The sequence below is a fragment of the Leopardus geoffroyi genome, chromosome E1 (assembly GCF_018350155.1).
Source record: "Leopardus geoffroyi isolate Oge1 chromosome E1, O.geoffroyi_Oge1_pat1.0, whole genome shotgun sequence".
NCBI classification, from domain to species: domain Eukaryota; kingdom Metazoa; phylum Chordata; class Mammalia; order Carnivora; family Felidae; genus Leopardus; species Leopardus geoffroyi.
In genome coordinates this window covers 42697523-42712674 of record NC_059330.1, presented here as the reverse complement: position 1 = coordinate 42712674, position 15152 = coordinate 42697523, and the positions used below count along the sequence as shown (strand labels likewise).

Below are 15152 nucleotides of genomic sequence, written 5' to 3'. Positions count from 1 at the left end.
TCCTATTTTTCTTCTCACCTATTCAAAAAATCTTTCTTTAGTGCCTATTATGTGTCATTCATTATTCTAGGTGCTAGGGATATAGAAGGGAATAGAACTGGAAAAAAAAACACCTCTGCTCTAATGGAGTTTACATTAAATATTAGAAAGTGTAACTACTATGGAGAAAAATAAAATTAGGGAAAGAGACCAGGATGTTCAGAATACTAAGCTCCGTGATTTTAAATAGGGTTATCGGGGAAGATCTTACTGAGGAACTAACATTTGAATAAAGCCCAGAGGATGAGGAGACAAACCACATGGATAAGTTATCTTGGGAGGAATGAGGCAAAAGGAACAACATATACATTAGCCCCTAAGTAGGGCAGACTGAGGCAGGAACAGGTCTGGAGGATCAAGGTATAGCCAAGAAGCCAGTGTGCCCAGAGAGGAGGGGCAGAAAGGAATGAGGTCTGAGAGGTGAGGTGATAGTGGTGAATGACAGGGAAGGCCACTGAATGGTTTCAGCAGAGGACTAATGTGCTCCAATTGACCTCGTAACCTTATCACCATGCTCCTTGGAAGACGGTAGGGGGTCAGGGTGGAGGCAGACACTTAGTTGCTATTGCAATGATGAGGGAGAAAGTAAAGATGGCTTGGACCAGGGTGTCTTTTTATTGTTTTCTGGGAGATTTCTGCAATTATTTCCTAACTCTTCTATTGAATCTTTCATTTCTGCTTAAAACATTTTAACTTTCAAAAGTTATTTCTTAATCTCTGAATATTCTTTTTTTCTCTTTTTGGCATCTGATGCTTCCTGACGTGGTCCCTTATTTCCTGAGGTAATATTACATTTCTGTGGCTATTGATTGCCATTCTTTTGATGGTTTCTTTTATTATTTCCATTATCTCTGGTCCCTCTGAATTCCCCTTCCTGTTTTTTGTTTTGCTTTGGGGTGGGGGTGTCTCTGTCTTACAGGTTCCCTTCAATGTCTGGTTATCTTTGGCTATCCATTCATACATAAGAGCTAAGTGGAAGCTCTGTGTGGATGGGGCTTCTGGAATGATGGACTTCTCTGCAGGATATCTGGGCTGGAACATGACCTTTATATGTTGGGGAGACCTCACCCCTACTCCCATTTTTTTCCACCAAGTCTGACCACAATGTTAGCTTCTACCAACTCTTCTCACTTTCGGCATGGTACTTCTTTCCTTATCTGTGCCAGATATGTTAAAGTCTCTTTGTTCAGTCTTTCCGGAGGACAAAGGAATTTATAGAGTCCATTTCTTAAACTGCCTTGTAACCAGTCCTGTTTTCAACTCTCTCATCTTGGTACCTGGTGATTCCAATTCCTGAACCTTTCTGGTACACCTTAGCATTAGTCAACTAGTTTCCTTGGCTTCTCCACTCCAGTAATTTGTTTCTTCTATTCTACTAAAGCCATTTCCATTTAAATTTGTTTCTTCTATTCTACTAAAGCTATTTCCATTTAGCTATGCTTTCCGGCTTCCAAAATCTTTTCTTTACTTTTTTTTTTTTTTAATCTTTTCTTTTTTAAAAGATTTTATTTTTAAGTAACCTCTACACTCAATGGGGGCTCAAACTTACAACCCCGTGATCAAGAGTTGCATACTCTACATACTGAGCCTGCCAGGAACCCCTCCAGCTTCCAAACTGTTGTTTACATCTCTTGCTTGCTGTTGTTCCTTCTTCAGGCCTCCTTGTCTATGTGAGTTTACTGCCCTTCTCATCCTCTTATTGTCATTTTAGTGGGATTGGGAGAGAGAGAAGGGGTGTATCTGATTCAACCTGCAACATTTTAACTCTCTAGTCTCTCTACAATATTTACATTCTGTGTTCTGCCTCTCCTTAGATAGAGAGTTCTTTTCACAGCTTAAAATTGTAATTTGCTTGGACTGGGGTTGGGTGAGGCACAGGGTAACAAAGGAATGGAAGATACACATCCTTCTTCCAAAAACTTATATTCCACTTGACTCTCTCAGGGTTGGGAAGGGCTATTTTCCATTTTATGATTTCTGTCAACTACTCTTTTCAAAAGCAGGGAAGTTTTCATGTCTCTCCTACATTTTGTGTATTTTGGCTAAGGGAGCTGGAGGCTGGGTGGGGTCCTCAGGAAAGCCATAGGATGGAAAAACCTGATTCATAACCCACACGAAGTCATTGCCGGTCATGGGCAGTAGAGATTACCAAATTTAATTTCCTTATTTTATAAAAAGGAAACTGAAACCCAGAGAGCTTTAGTTGATTTTGATCAACTTTGGTCTCCTTAAAAAATATTTAATCTCTTAAAAATGCCAACTCTTGGGGCACCTGGGCGGCTCACTTGGTTGAGCATCCAACTCTTGGTTTCAGCTCAGGTCATGATCTCACAGTGTCATGATCTCACAGTTCATGGGATCGAGCCTCAAATCCGGCTCCAAGATAACCGCACAGAGCCTGCTTGGGGTTCTCTCTCTGCCCCTCCCCTGCTAGCCTGCACTTTCTTTCTCTTGTTCTCTCATTATAAATAAATAAACATTAAGAAAAACAAGTCAACTCTTAACAGTTAAGGGGCCTTTAGGTCTAACTTTCCCTTCCCTTTGCTCCAAGCCTGCGGGCGCCTTGCTGTTCCTAAAGGTCAAAGGTCATTTTCGAGGTCTCTGAAATGCACTGTACCTTGTTTTATTTTTTGTAGCACTCGTTAATTTTTAAAATTATGTAAATATTTTACTATTTATCTGATTTTCTCCACTGGAACTTAAGTCCTATGAGAGAAGGTCTCATTCCTGTCTCGTTAGCCGCTTAATCCTCAGAGCAAACCAGGATTTGAAAGGAGCTAGTCTGGTTCCAGATCTGCGCTTTCAACCACGATATTACGTTGCTATTCAGTGAATAAAGCTGAGGATGAGCTTCTACACACACATGGAAAGAGGGTAAGAAAATATATCTCACTCGTAGAAGCGAGCAGGTGGAAAACATCCGGACCCAAGCGCATTGTGCCCCCGTGACCTTTCTCTCCGGAAGCGCTTGCTGCTCTCGGGCGCGAACGCGCACGCGCGGCCGCCGGGGTCGCTCTGGGCCGCGAGAGTGGAGGGGACTTAAGGGAAGGTTCCGCCTCCAGGGCCGAAAGGCGCCTGCGCTGGAGGGGCTCCCTTCTGGACGCGACTTCTCGTTTCCTCCCTCCCTGCCTGCGCGCGCCGGGTGGGCGTGGGAGGAGGCGGGGAACTGGGGAGGCGAGCGAGGGGGCGGGTGTCGCGGGAGGGAAGGAGCGAACCCGAGAGCTTCGTCCTGAGAGGAGCGAAGGCGGCAAAATGGCGGATCGCTTCTCCCGCTTCAACGAGGACCGAGACTTTCAGGTAAACACGGGCGTCGCCGAGCATCCGGGAAGGCGCTGGCCGAGCCGGGACCTCCTCACCCCCCGCTCCCAGCTCTTTTCCTTCAGGCTCCGCTCCGGATTACGAACCGGCTCGCTCTGCTCCCGCCTCCCAATTCTTCAGGGGGCCTCCCAGCTTGAGGCGAGGCCGTGTCTGCTCTCACTTCTTATTCTCTTACCTGTTAAACTTAGGCCGCGGGTTTGCGGCTTCGGCCTGCTTGGGCGGGTTTCGGAAGCCCGACCGCACACTGGGGTCTGTGCTCCCCTCGGGTCCGCCCGGCTGCGGAGGCGACGGGCGGGCTCCCCGGGGGAAAAGAGGGGTGGGTTGGGAGGGCTTCGGGCGGGTGTTGCTGAGACTACCGCTTCCGAACCCCTGGGTTTTGCTCGCTCGGCTCTTCTTGGGGTCGTCCTTCGTCCATCCTCACTAGGGTGAATCCCTTTCATTGTCTTTTCATTTCTTCCCATGGAAAGGGTGCTTTAGTTACCAGACGCCTTCTTGGTTGGTCCAACATTGAGATTTCTCCGGGCGTGAACGTTGTTGTTGTTGTTGTTGTTATTAGGCCGTTAGTTTTGCTTGGCAAACCGTAAGTTGTAGGACTGTGGTCGACGTAAGGTTGGCCCCCACCTACCTCGAAAGATTTTTAAGAAGCGTAATGATCATGGACTTCCTAAGCGTTTGATAACTAGCGCCGCAAGCTTTTTCTTTCTTTAGTTGCAAGTGTTGTAAGGAAAAATGTCCTCGTGATAGCAGGCATTATTGAGCAAAAAATAAAGGCCAAATTAGAAGAACTCGTCTTTCGGGTGTTTAAAATACCTTCCAGTTGAGCATTATTACCGCAGAAATCTCGGCCACTAAAAGGGATTTACTAGAGATTGCCTATTTCTAGGGTAAAGTACATCCTTGGAGTCTCAGAGAAACCACTGCATTACTACCGCATATCCTGGCAACAGCAATTTGGGTCAGGGGATGAACATCAGAACTCAAGTTTTTATCCCGCTGCAGATCTTTCTCTGAATATCAACATGGGAGACTCTAGACATGTTTCAGAAGGCGATTTGAAGGGTTTGAATTCCCCGAAATGATTGGGTTGGTTAATAAACAGGTAAAGCAGTTAAACCAACACTGTTAACAGTGTAGTGCATAGAACGCTTGTGAGAAGTTTTGCAGCAGTAAGGGATCTGGGGGCTGTTAAAAAGCCTTGTAATCATGCGCCTGCTGTGTAGCTGCAGCACAGAACTGGATCTCAAGGTGTTTAAGAATATAATGCAGGGCCTGGGAAGTTGAAGCAGTTCCTGTATAACCATTTGCTTCCTGAGAAAGATTGTTTTTTAGTGAGAACTATAAAACGCGTGTAGGCTGAAAGATGCGTGGGCTTTATTGGTAATTTTTAAAGAGACATGTCGTTAAACTAAAATCCTCAAGTGCTTTTTCAGAGGAGAGAATTTCAAGGTGACCTAATAAAATTGAAAATAGATAATGTGGACAATTAAGTTTTGAGGGAAAATGGCTGTCAACCCCAGAAGTTCAGCAGGCTTAAACAAAGAGCATTTGCAGAGCCCTGAAAGAAGAATTTGAAAACTGGATAGCAGATTATAAGTGCTGTCACTTGAAAAAAATGAGAAAGCCTCTACCTTTCAAGTAAGAGTTCTTTCTCTTAGGCTTTGGTTGGGTTTATGTAAAACCTGGTTGCTAGTCCTTTGAGGAGAGTACGTTTATTTGAAGTTTGTTTCCTGCTTGTATGTTGGAATAACCAACTCCTGCAGTATTGGGTCAGCCAGGAAAATGTTGGTTTTTAAAAATTCAGATGTCCTAATATTAAGGGTAAAATAGGGTGTTGGGAATGAAAACCTTTTAGACAATTATAAGATGTTACAACTTCTGTAAATTATTGTACTACATTTCTAAAAAGCATCCATTTAAAAATATTTAATTTTTTTTTTTCAACGTTTATTTATTTTTGGGACAGAGAGAGACAGAGCATGAACGGGGGAGGGGCAGAGAGAGAGGGAGACACAGAATCGGAAACAGGCTCCAGGCTCTGAGCCATCAGCCCAGAGCCTGATGCGGTGCTCGAACTAACGGACCGCGAGATCGTGACCTGGCTGAAGTCGGACGCTTAACCGACTGTGCCACCCAGGCGCCCCATTTAAAAATATTTAAATGGGGCGCCTGGGTGGCTCAGTCTGTTGTGTCTGACTGCTGATTTCTACTCGGGTCATGGTCCCAAAGTAATGGGTTCAAGCCCAGCGTCAGGCTCCATGCTGAGCGTGGAGTCTGCTTAAGATTCTTTCTCTCCCTCTGCGCCCCTTTGCTGCTCTCTTCTTTCTCTAAAATAGAAAAAAATACATAATAAAAATACTTAAAGTAGTAATTTTCTGGATATTATGGTAAAAGGAAAAATAAAAATTGATTTTCATTAATATGGTCTTTCAATTAAAGTTACTGAGAGGAAGTGTAATAGCATGCTTCTGAATATAGTATATCTGAAACAAATTTCAGGGTTGGGTTATTCAAAATTAAATGTGGCCTCCTTTTAAGGTTTTAAGTGATAAATGAGGTGAAGGCATTGAATACAGTTGAAAACAAATCCCAAGTAGGTTTCCAAACAAAGTGCATAGATCCTGTTGCTTTAAACAGATCTTCTTACAGCAAGAGAAAATTTTCTGTGCTGTCTTCTCTGGTAAGTTCTAGATGAGTATCATTTTCTTTGCCTTTAATTTGGCAAGATAATTTAGAAGTATAAAATTACACTCTTTGCCAATTTATCATCAAGTGCAAATTTTGAAGAGTTTGTGGTATCTTGAACTTAGTATTGAGTCAGAAGTGGGTTCACTTATTTGTAAACACCTGAAGTTTAAAGGTGTTTTGTGTAATACGGTGAGGAGCTTAATTAACTGTGGTATGCCACCTGGAGCACTTATGACTAGAAGGGGTAATCATTATCAGGGACATTTAAACATTTTCAGTAAGTTCATTTTATTTATTTTTGTTTTTTAAAAGCTTATTTATTTTGAGAGAGTCAGAGAGAGTGTGCACGAGTAAGCAGGTGAGGGGCAGAGAGAGAGGGAGAGAGAGAATCCCAGGCAGGCTCTACGCTGATGGGGGCAGGGGGAGGCTTGAACCCACGAACTGTGAGATCATGACCTGAGCTAAAATCCAGAGTCTGGTGCTTAACTGACTGAGCCACCCAGGTGCCCCTCGATAACTTCATTTTAATAATAAACAGGTATTACTCTACAGGCTTTATGTGTATTATTAGCTAATAATCTTCACAATAACCCTATGAGGTAGGTACTATTAATGCCCATTTTCAAATGAAGCAGTTAAGGCACAGAGAAATTTTTTTTTTTTTTTCAACGTTTATTTATTTTTGGGACAGAGAGAGACAGAGCATGAACGGGGGAGGGGCAGAGAGAGAGGGAGACACAGAATCGGAAACAGGCTCCAGGCTCTGAGCTGTCAGCCCAGAGCCCGACGCGGGGCTCAAACTCACGGACCGCGAGATCGTGACCTGGCTGAAGTCGGACGCTTAACCGACTGCGCCACCCAGGCGCCCCAAGGCACAGAGAATTAAATAGCTGGCCAACCACATACAGTGGATAAATGGCAGAGCCTAGATTCACACTGGCTCTTAGACTCTTGAACCTGTGCTCATAATCATTGTGTCTACTGGTAATTACATATTTTCTGTATCTGTAATTGAGTCATCAAATATGGAGGATAAACTTCTAGGTCACAAAGAGTAAGTGAGCTTTTAGAGAGATTACACAAGTACTTTTTACTGTGTTCTCTTTTGTCCAGATCTGTTTCTTGGTCTCTCAAGGACTTCTAAGGAGACTTCTGACAGTGATGAGTTATACTCTCATAGAGGATATATTAACTTAGTTTAGGCATTCTTTTGTGTAGTCTTTTTAAGTGATATTTTTTAATCTTTGGAAATCTTTGTGATTTAGGCTGATGTATTTATTTTTTTTAATGTTAAGTTTTGACTACAGCTTTAAGAATCTGACCTCAATTTCTGAATGAGACATGACTTCTGCCTACACTTACCAGGTTAAGGCATATTTGTTCACAGTTTGAAATGTTAACACAAACTAATGGAAAATATATAGTATAATTTAAGATATAGATGTATTCAGTACTTTGGATTACAGGTTCTCTAAAGAAAGTTTTGTTTGTACAGTGATGTGCAACCATAAGATCTGCTCAACATTTAGTGGTTGTGCAGCTATTAATGGTGACACTGCTGAATGCTATGAGGAAATACGTTCTTTAGTTTGTGTTCTTGCAGAGGACTGGTGATTTAAAGTAGCCTCTCGTTACTTTTTGTTCTAAATATATTCTGCATTAGATTTCTTTTTCAAAAAAATTCATTTAATGTTTATTATTGAGAGACAGAGACAGAGCGTGAGCAAGGGAGGGGCAGAAAGAGAGAGAGAGAGAGAGACAGACAGACAGACAGAAAGAATCTGAAGCAGGCTCCAGGCTCTGAGCTGTCAGCACAGAGCCCGACACGGGGCTCGAACTCACAAACTGCGAGATCATGACCTGAGCCGAAGTTGGACACTTAACCGACTGCGCCACCCAGGTGTCCCTCTGTATTAGGTTTCTAGTGAAAAGGAGCTATGATAATAGATAGTTGAGTAATAAAAGAATGAGAGAAGTATCTTAAAGTTCATAATAGAAATAAAATTACCCAAGGATTTTCTATAATCTATGTAAGTAATCATAGTGGTAAATAGCAATAAATCATGTATTACTTTTATGTAGCATGTTGGTAGGATTCTTCTAGGTGTTTCACATGATACCAGGATGTGGCCTTCACTTAATTCTGAAGTTGACCATTAAGTGAGGAGGTTAAAGTTTTAAAGTACTTAGGGCACAGAAGCATGTAAGTATATTTTCTGTGGTGGTGTCTTGTAAAAAAGTTTGCATTCTAATGCAGATATGGCAGAGACATGGGCAAGTGTTCTAATCTCTGTTTTCTAGGTCTCCCATCATCTGGAAGAGATGCCACTAGCTATGAGAATGAATGTCTGCTTTGCTTGGGATACTGCAACTTATGCAAAATTATTACTGTTCCTTTTCTCAACATATTATGTGATAGGTGGAAAGGATTGGAACCAAGGCAGTACCAGTTTCAAAATACTGATGATAAATTGGCATGGTTATTAGCAAATGCAAAATTATTGGTTAGTATATTCTCAGGGGATCAAGAATTACCATGTCAGGTCAGCTTAAGGGAAAGCTCTCTGGTGGTGATTTGAAGGATACAGGGTATATATTCAAGATAAAAGGTATTTGAAAAGGGATATTTTAAGGAAAAAAAAATCACAGAGAAAGACATTTATGAGTTTCATTGAAGGGAGAATGGGTTTGACAAGAATTGTGATCACAGGGTTTTGTGTGATGGTATGCTTATTTGTTTTAAAAGTAGGCATGGGAGACGAAGAAGAAACAGATCTAGAGGAATATAGTATCAGGCTGATGATTTACAGTGCTGTTCTAGTACCATGAACATAGAAAAACAGGTGTGTTGTGTTCTTTTATCCTATACGTATCACACAGTTCTCATTAGCGTACTACAGAGGGATTCTTTTATCATGTTTTATCAAGTCTTTATGATAAATTATATAACCAGGGTGCTTGGTGGCTCAGTCAGTTAAGCATCTGACTCTTGATTTCAGCTCAGGTCATGATCTCAAGGTTCCTAGGTTCTAGCCCACTGACGGTGCAGAGCCTGTTTGGAATTCTCTCTCTGCTCCTCTGCTCTCTTCTCTCTCTGCTCCTCTCTCTCTGCTCGTGTGTGCATGCTCACTCTCTCCCAAAATAAATAAACTTAAAAAAATACTATAAATTACATAACCAGAACTAAAAACTGTGACTTAAAAATTTTTAAAGATCTATATCATTAATTATCCTGATTCTGCTGCTTTGTAGCTGAGACACATTTCCATGTCCTTTCCATCTGTTTGGGTACATGATAAAATGAAAAAAAGGACAGTGTTTTCTTGGCAAGATTTCCATTTTCTGGGGCACCTGGCTGACTCATTTGGTGAAGCGTGCAACTCTTGATCTCAGTGGTGACTTCAAGCCCCACGTTGAGCGTGGAGTCTGGTTAAAAAAAGAAAAGGAATAGAAGTTCATGAGATCTTGAATTATGTATTTGAAACCCATGTAGAGATTTCATCTTTTTTCTTATGACTTGATAAATTTCTAATATTTTATTAGTGAAAATGGGTTCCAACTTGAGGTTAACATCCTGTTCTTGAATTCTATTAAAATTCCTTCCCTGAAAACTGCTTGGTACTTTTGCTTGTGTGTCTGGCATTATATCTCTTTTTCATATTAGCATTGCCATTTAGCATTAAGCAAAAGCTGACTCATGTTTAATTACCAGAGGAATTACAAATGAGCACCACAAATACTGAAAGAAGTCATTGATTTGATATTGCAGCAAATACCAGAAGATGTTGTAATGATTTTCCAGTTATAAAAAGTGAATTGTCTGTTTAACTGTAGAAGTCTAACCGAATGTGCTTAATGCATTGTATTAGTCAATGCAAAAGTTTAAATATATCCAGCTGAAAGAACGTATCGTATTGTCATGCTTATACTAAATGATTTCTTTGGGATTTAACAAATGCATTTGGTATCTTATACTTAATATAGGAATTTATGGAAGGAAAAGCAGCTAAAGTTGCTTTGGCATTGTACATAGGTTATAGCATGTATTTTATTTATTTTTTTTATTAAAAAAATTATTTTAGTTATGTATTTTGAGAGAGCACAAGAGCTTGATCCGGGGAGAGGCAGGAAGAGGGGGAGAAGAAGAACCCCAAGCAGTCACCACAGAGCCTCATGCGGGGCTTGAACTCATGAACTGTGAGATTATGACTTGAGCCAGTCAAGAGTCTTGACGCTTAACTGACTGAGCCACCCAGGCGCCCCTTGTGACTGCTATTTTAAATAACGATCATTGGAGAAATCAGTACTCCTGTGTTTTGTTTTGGGTAACCTTTTTCCAGTGTTGATTAGGGAGGAGAGGCTTACTTTTTCACCCATTTTGTAGGTAGTACTGATCAAAAATCAAGAAATTAATTTGATGTTTTAGATCTGGACTATGCAAGAAGCTAAAGTTGATGCTTACGGGGGCAACTGGATGGCTCAGTCGGTTAAGTGACTGACTTCGGTTCAGGTCATGATCTCACGGTTCGTGGGTTCGAGCCCCATATCAGTCTCTGTGCTGACAGCTCAGAGCCTGGAGCCTGCTTCGGATTCTGTGTCTCCCTCTCTCTCTCAAAAATAAACATTAAAAAAATTTAAAGCTGATGCTTGTGGATTATATGCTGTAGTGTCAGTAATTTCCCTTGTTATGAGTAAACCTAGAAGTAAAATTATGAGATATCTTAAAAGGAGCAAGAGTGGTTGAAAATTTAATTGGTTTAATAACTACTTTAGGATATCATCTACACAAGAGATACCGAGGGGTATGTTTACCTTCAGAATATTTTCTAGTATATACTTATTTTTAAGAAGGTTGTTAATAAAATAATATTTGAATAGTGGCTGTGCTAAAGAGTATGTGTATATTTGTGGAAGAAGCTTTGTTAATAAGTGGTGGTTTTCAAGGAACTTTTGTTCCAGATTGAGAGATAATAAAGAAAATAATATTTATTACTCATAAGACCAGCATGATTATCAGATGAATAGTATACTAAATAAATACAAAACTCAAAGTAAATGACAGAACCCTTAAAGTGGGATAGTTGGGCATGCCTTTATGAAGAAATTAGCATTTAAGCTATATCTTGAAAGATGGGATTGCATCTTTGCAACGAAAAGAATGGGAGGGATTCAGTTGGAGAAAACAGCCAGGGCAAAAGTTTGGAAGTGGAATAAGCAGAATTGTTGGGGTGTGTGTGTGTGTGTGTGTGTGTGTGTGTGTGTGTGTGGTTTTTTGTTTTTTTGTTTTCACAATGATTAAACTATTGAGCATAGGGAAAAAAGTAAAAGCTAAGGCTACAACAGCAAGTTTTATTTTAATGTTCTATGCTGGAATATTCTACCTATTTAAGATGTTTAAATGGGGGATAGACATCAAAACAGTTTTTCTTATTTGAAGATTAATTCAGTTACAATGGTGTTAGATGTGCTATACATACAGTTAAAGCTGTGATAACCAGTCTCCATTAACCAGAGTTAATGTGGGGGGGGGGCAAGAGAGGGGTTATAATGACTGATTTTAAGCTTAGTAGGGGGATAAGTAAGGACTTTTGGGGTGGAGGGAAAAGTTGGATCAATGGATTATAAACTGATGGGATTTAAAAATTGTTGGAGAGATGGGAGGTGGGTGGAGGGTGGGGAAAATATAAAAAGCATTAAGAATATACTTACCCTGATGAGCACTGAGTAGTGTATAGACTTGTTGAATCCTTGTACACCTGAAACAAATATAACATATGTTAATTACACTTTAACAAAACAAAAAAGAATTTTTGGAGTAGAGGTACTGGAGTGAATGAGTGGGAAAGACAGAACGTTGTGGTTGGGAGAGCACAGTGTTTGAAATAGAGATTATGGAAGGGTTGAGATTATTGGTAATGACCATGAGAATGAAATGGCTAAAGTAGTTTGGAGGACAAGATCATAGGAAACGAAGTTAGGGAAGTAAGACACCAGAGTTTTGTAAAATCATCTAACTTGGATGTTAGAATGGTAATATTGTGTAGTTATATACTGCATGGTTTAATAAGTGCCCTCATACACACTCTTATGTAATTCTTTTGGCAACTCAGGTAGATGAGGTAGAAATTCTGTTTTGGAGATGATGAAACAGAGGTCCAGATATTTTAAGTATTTTGCCTAATACAGAGCTGGATTTTGAACTTTAATCTTCTGATTCTTTTGGTAGTATTCTTTCTGCTGTGTTATATAGATTGGCCACTTTTTGAGACGAGTGTTGGTATTGTCTACAGTACACAAAGCATTGTTTTGTTTTGTTTTTAAATATCTTTTTAATGTTTATTTTTGAGAGAGACAGAGACAGAATGCGAGTGGGTTAGGGGCAGAGAGAAAGGGAGATACAGAATCAGAAGCAGGCTCCAGGCTCCTAGCTGTCGGCACAGAGCCCGACATGGGGCTCAAACTCACGAGGTGTGAGATCATGACCTGAGCCAAAGTTGGATGTTCAACTGACAGAGCCACCCAGGTGCACCAGCCTTGTTTCTTTTTTTTTTTTTTTAATTTTTTTTTTTTTCAACGTTTATTTATTTTTGGGACAGAGAGAGACAGAGCATGAACGGGGGAGGGGCAGAGAGAGAGGGAGACACAGAATCGGAAACAGGCTGCAGGCTCCGAGCCATCAGCCCAGAGCCCGACGCGGGGCTCGAACTCACGGACCGCGAGATCTTGACCTGGCTGAAGTCGGACGCTTAACCAAGACTGCGCCACCCAGGCGCCCCAGCATTGTTTCCTTTTAATACAAGGTCGCATTTTCTACCAGTTAACTGGTAGGAAATAGTTGGTATGTTTATCATTAAATATTATATTTTTTTTCTGGAAACATCTTGGTGTTATAAACTTAATTTGGTTATTTATGACTTCTTGCTGGCCTATTCACTGTGTATATAGGTCTACCAGACAATTCCATTTCCCAAACATTTATTGAGTGACCATGTGTTAGCATCATAAAGAATAAGAAACGAGATAAGAAGAATAGATGGGGAAAGAGAATGGTACTTTTACTGGATACTGTCAAATTAGGGTACTATAAACTTATCCTTGACCACTACACCATCAAAAGTTGACTGCTGTGATATCTAGTGATGGTACTATCAGCTGCTATTTGTTGGGTACTTATTACATTCCAGGCCCTGGGCCAAGGCATTTTAGAGATATTTATGTAATCTTAAGTAACCTTTTAAACCAGGTGGTGGTATCTCTATCTTTTTTACAGGTGAGAGAACTGAGGATCAGAGAAATCGAGACCATATAGTTAGAAAACTCAAATTTGAACCTTGAATGCTCCTAAGATAGTTTTTTTCTCTTGTTTCTGATTTCTCAAGTATCTGATTCAAATTCACTAACTTATGTTTTAAGACTTTTTTTTTTTTTAATTTTAACACTTAAAAAAAGTTTTTGTTTATTTTGAGAGAGAGAGAGGGAGAGAGAGAATCCCAAACAGTGTAGAGCCAGATGTGGGGCTTGAATTTAGAAACCTTGAGATTATGACCTGAGCCAAAATCAAGAGTTGGACACTTGGGGCATCTGGGTGACAAGGTTGGTTAAGTGTCCGACTCTTGATATCAGTTCAGGTCATGATCTCACGGTACTGAGGATTTAGCCCCATGTCGGGCTCTGTGCTGACAGTACAGAGCCTGGAGCCACCCAGGTGCCCCAGGTGTATATCTTCTTTTCCCTTCTTTGTCCTGCCATCCTACAGTTTCTGTTGTTATCTGGACATGCTAGGCTCTTTTATTATTCTTGTTTTTGCATATACTCTAACCTGCCTGGAATTCCTACTGCTGTACTCAATTTTGTACTCAATTTTGGTGTCACCTCTGACATATTCCTTAGGCAGAGTTAGTTACTCCATTTTCTGTGCTCCCACAACACTTTCGTAATATTTCAGTATTACATTTACTTGTAATAGTAGCAGCTAACAGTATACAGTGCTTCCTCTGTTGTGTGCACCATTATCTCATGTAATCTCCCACTAATGCAGGTCCTATTACCCCCATTTTATAATGAAAAACTTAGCCAGATCTCATGGCTGGCAAGTTGAAGAGGTAGCTTTCAGGTAGTTTTTGAACCAGTCGCAGCCTTTAATCACTGTGCTTTTATCTCTCCTGCTGTATACTTCTTATAATTTATCTTATCACACTGGACTTAGAATTCCTTGGGGCGCCTGGGTGGCTCAGTCGGTTGGGCATCGGACTTGGGCTCAGGTCATGATCTCGTGGTCCGTGAGTTCGAGCCCCATGCCAGGTTCTGTGCTGACAGCTCAGAGCCTGGAGCCTGCTTCAGATTCTGTGTCTCTCCCTCTCTCTCGGCCCCTCCCCCGCTCATGCTCTATCTCTCTCTGTCTCTCAAAAATAAACGTGAAAAAAGAATTTCTTGAATGCAAAGTCTTTGTTTTATTCATTTTTCTAGCATTGAGCCAGGGTATGGCACCTAAAAGTTGCTCAGATATTTGAATTAATGGTTAAGTAAAGTCAGGTATGTTAAGGAGAGGCTTAGTCTGAGAAGAATGTAGACTTGGGGACTTAGCTTCCTGCTGTGCTGTGGATTATCTAGGTTGAACTGTTATTTTCTGTGGTATCTTATAGAGCCAGTTGAGAGATATTTCAGGTATGGAGGCTGTATTATGGTCATTTATAGTTTCACTTTATTACATATTGTATATAACCACACCAATCATCTTTTAATTGTGAGTTTAGTTTCCTTTTCTGTGACACATTGTACGTATACTTGTTTTTCTGTGGACTAGGGCAGAAATTCTTTCAAACTTCTGAAAAGAGATCTATCATACCAGCCAATGGTAAAAGAAATAATATATGTTACTGTGGGTCCCAGATGAATTGTTTATTATCTCCCTATCTTTTTGAATGCCTCAAGAATTGTTTGTTGTATTTTCATGCATTTCTGAAAAACCCCTATGGGTTTTTTGTTTTTTTTTTAAGTTGGTAATTTTTCTGTGTTGTGCTTTTTTTTTTTTTTTTTTTTTGGAAACCATTTCTTTCTTGTTCTAGTTGAATTATCCAGAAAATTTGATATGTCAAACAGGTGTGCATGTA

At 40.5% G+C, this 15152-nt stretch overlaps 1 protein-coding gene across 4 annotated transcripts in view; it reads left to right on the top strand.

Annotated features, from left to right (window-relative positions):
* The first annotated feature begins 3239 nt into the window (after window positions 1-3239).
* The window catches only part of GPATCH8 (G-patch domain containing 8), a 101835-nt gene continuing 89922 nt past the window's right edge, over window positions 3240-15152 (top strand). For 2 of the 4 annotated variants that reach the window (XM_045489174.1, XM_045489173.1), the window contains exon 1: window positions 3240-3336. In XM_045489174.1, coding sequence (XP_045345130.1) covers window positions 3292-3336 — 45 coding nt within the window. In that variant the 5' untranslated portion in view covers window positions 3240-3291. The remainder of the gene's footprint in view (window positions 3337-15152) is intronic. The other 2 variants (XM_045489175.1, XM_045489176.1) reach the window with 1 other exon arrangement.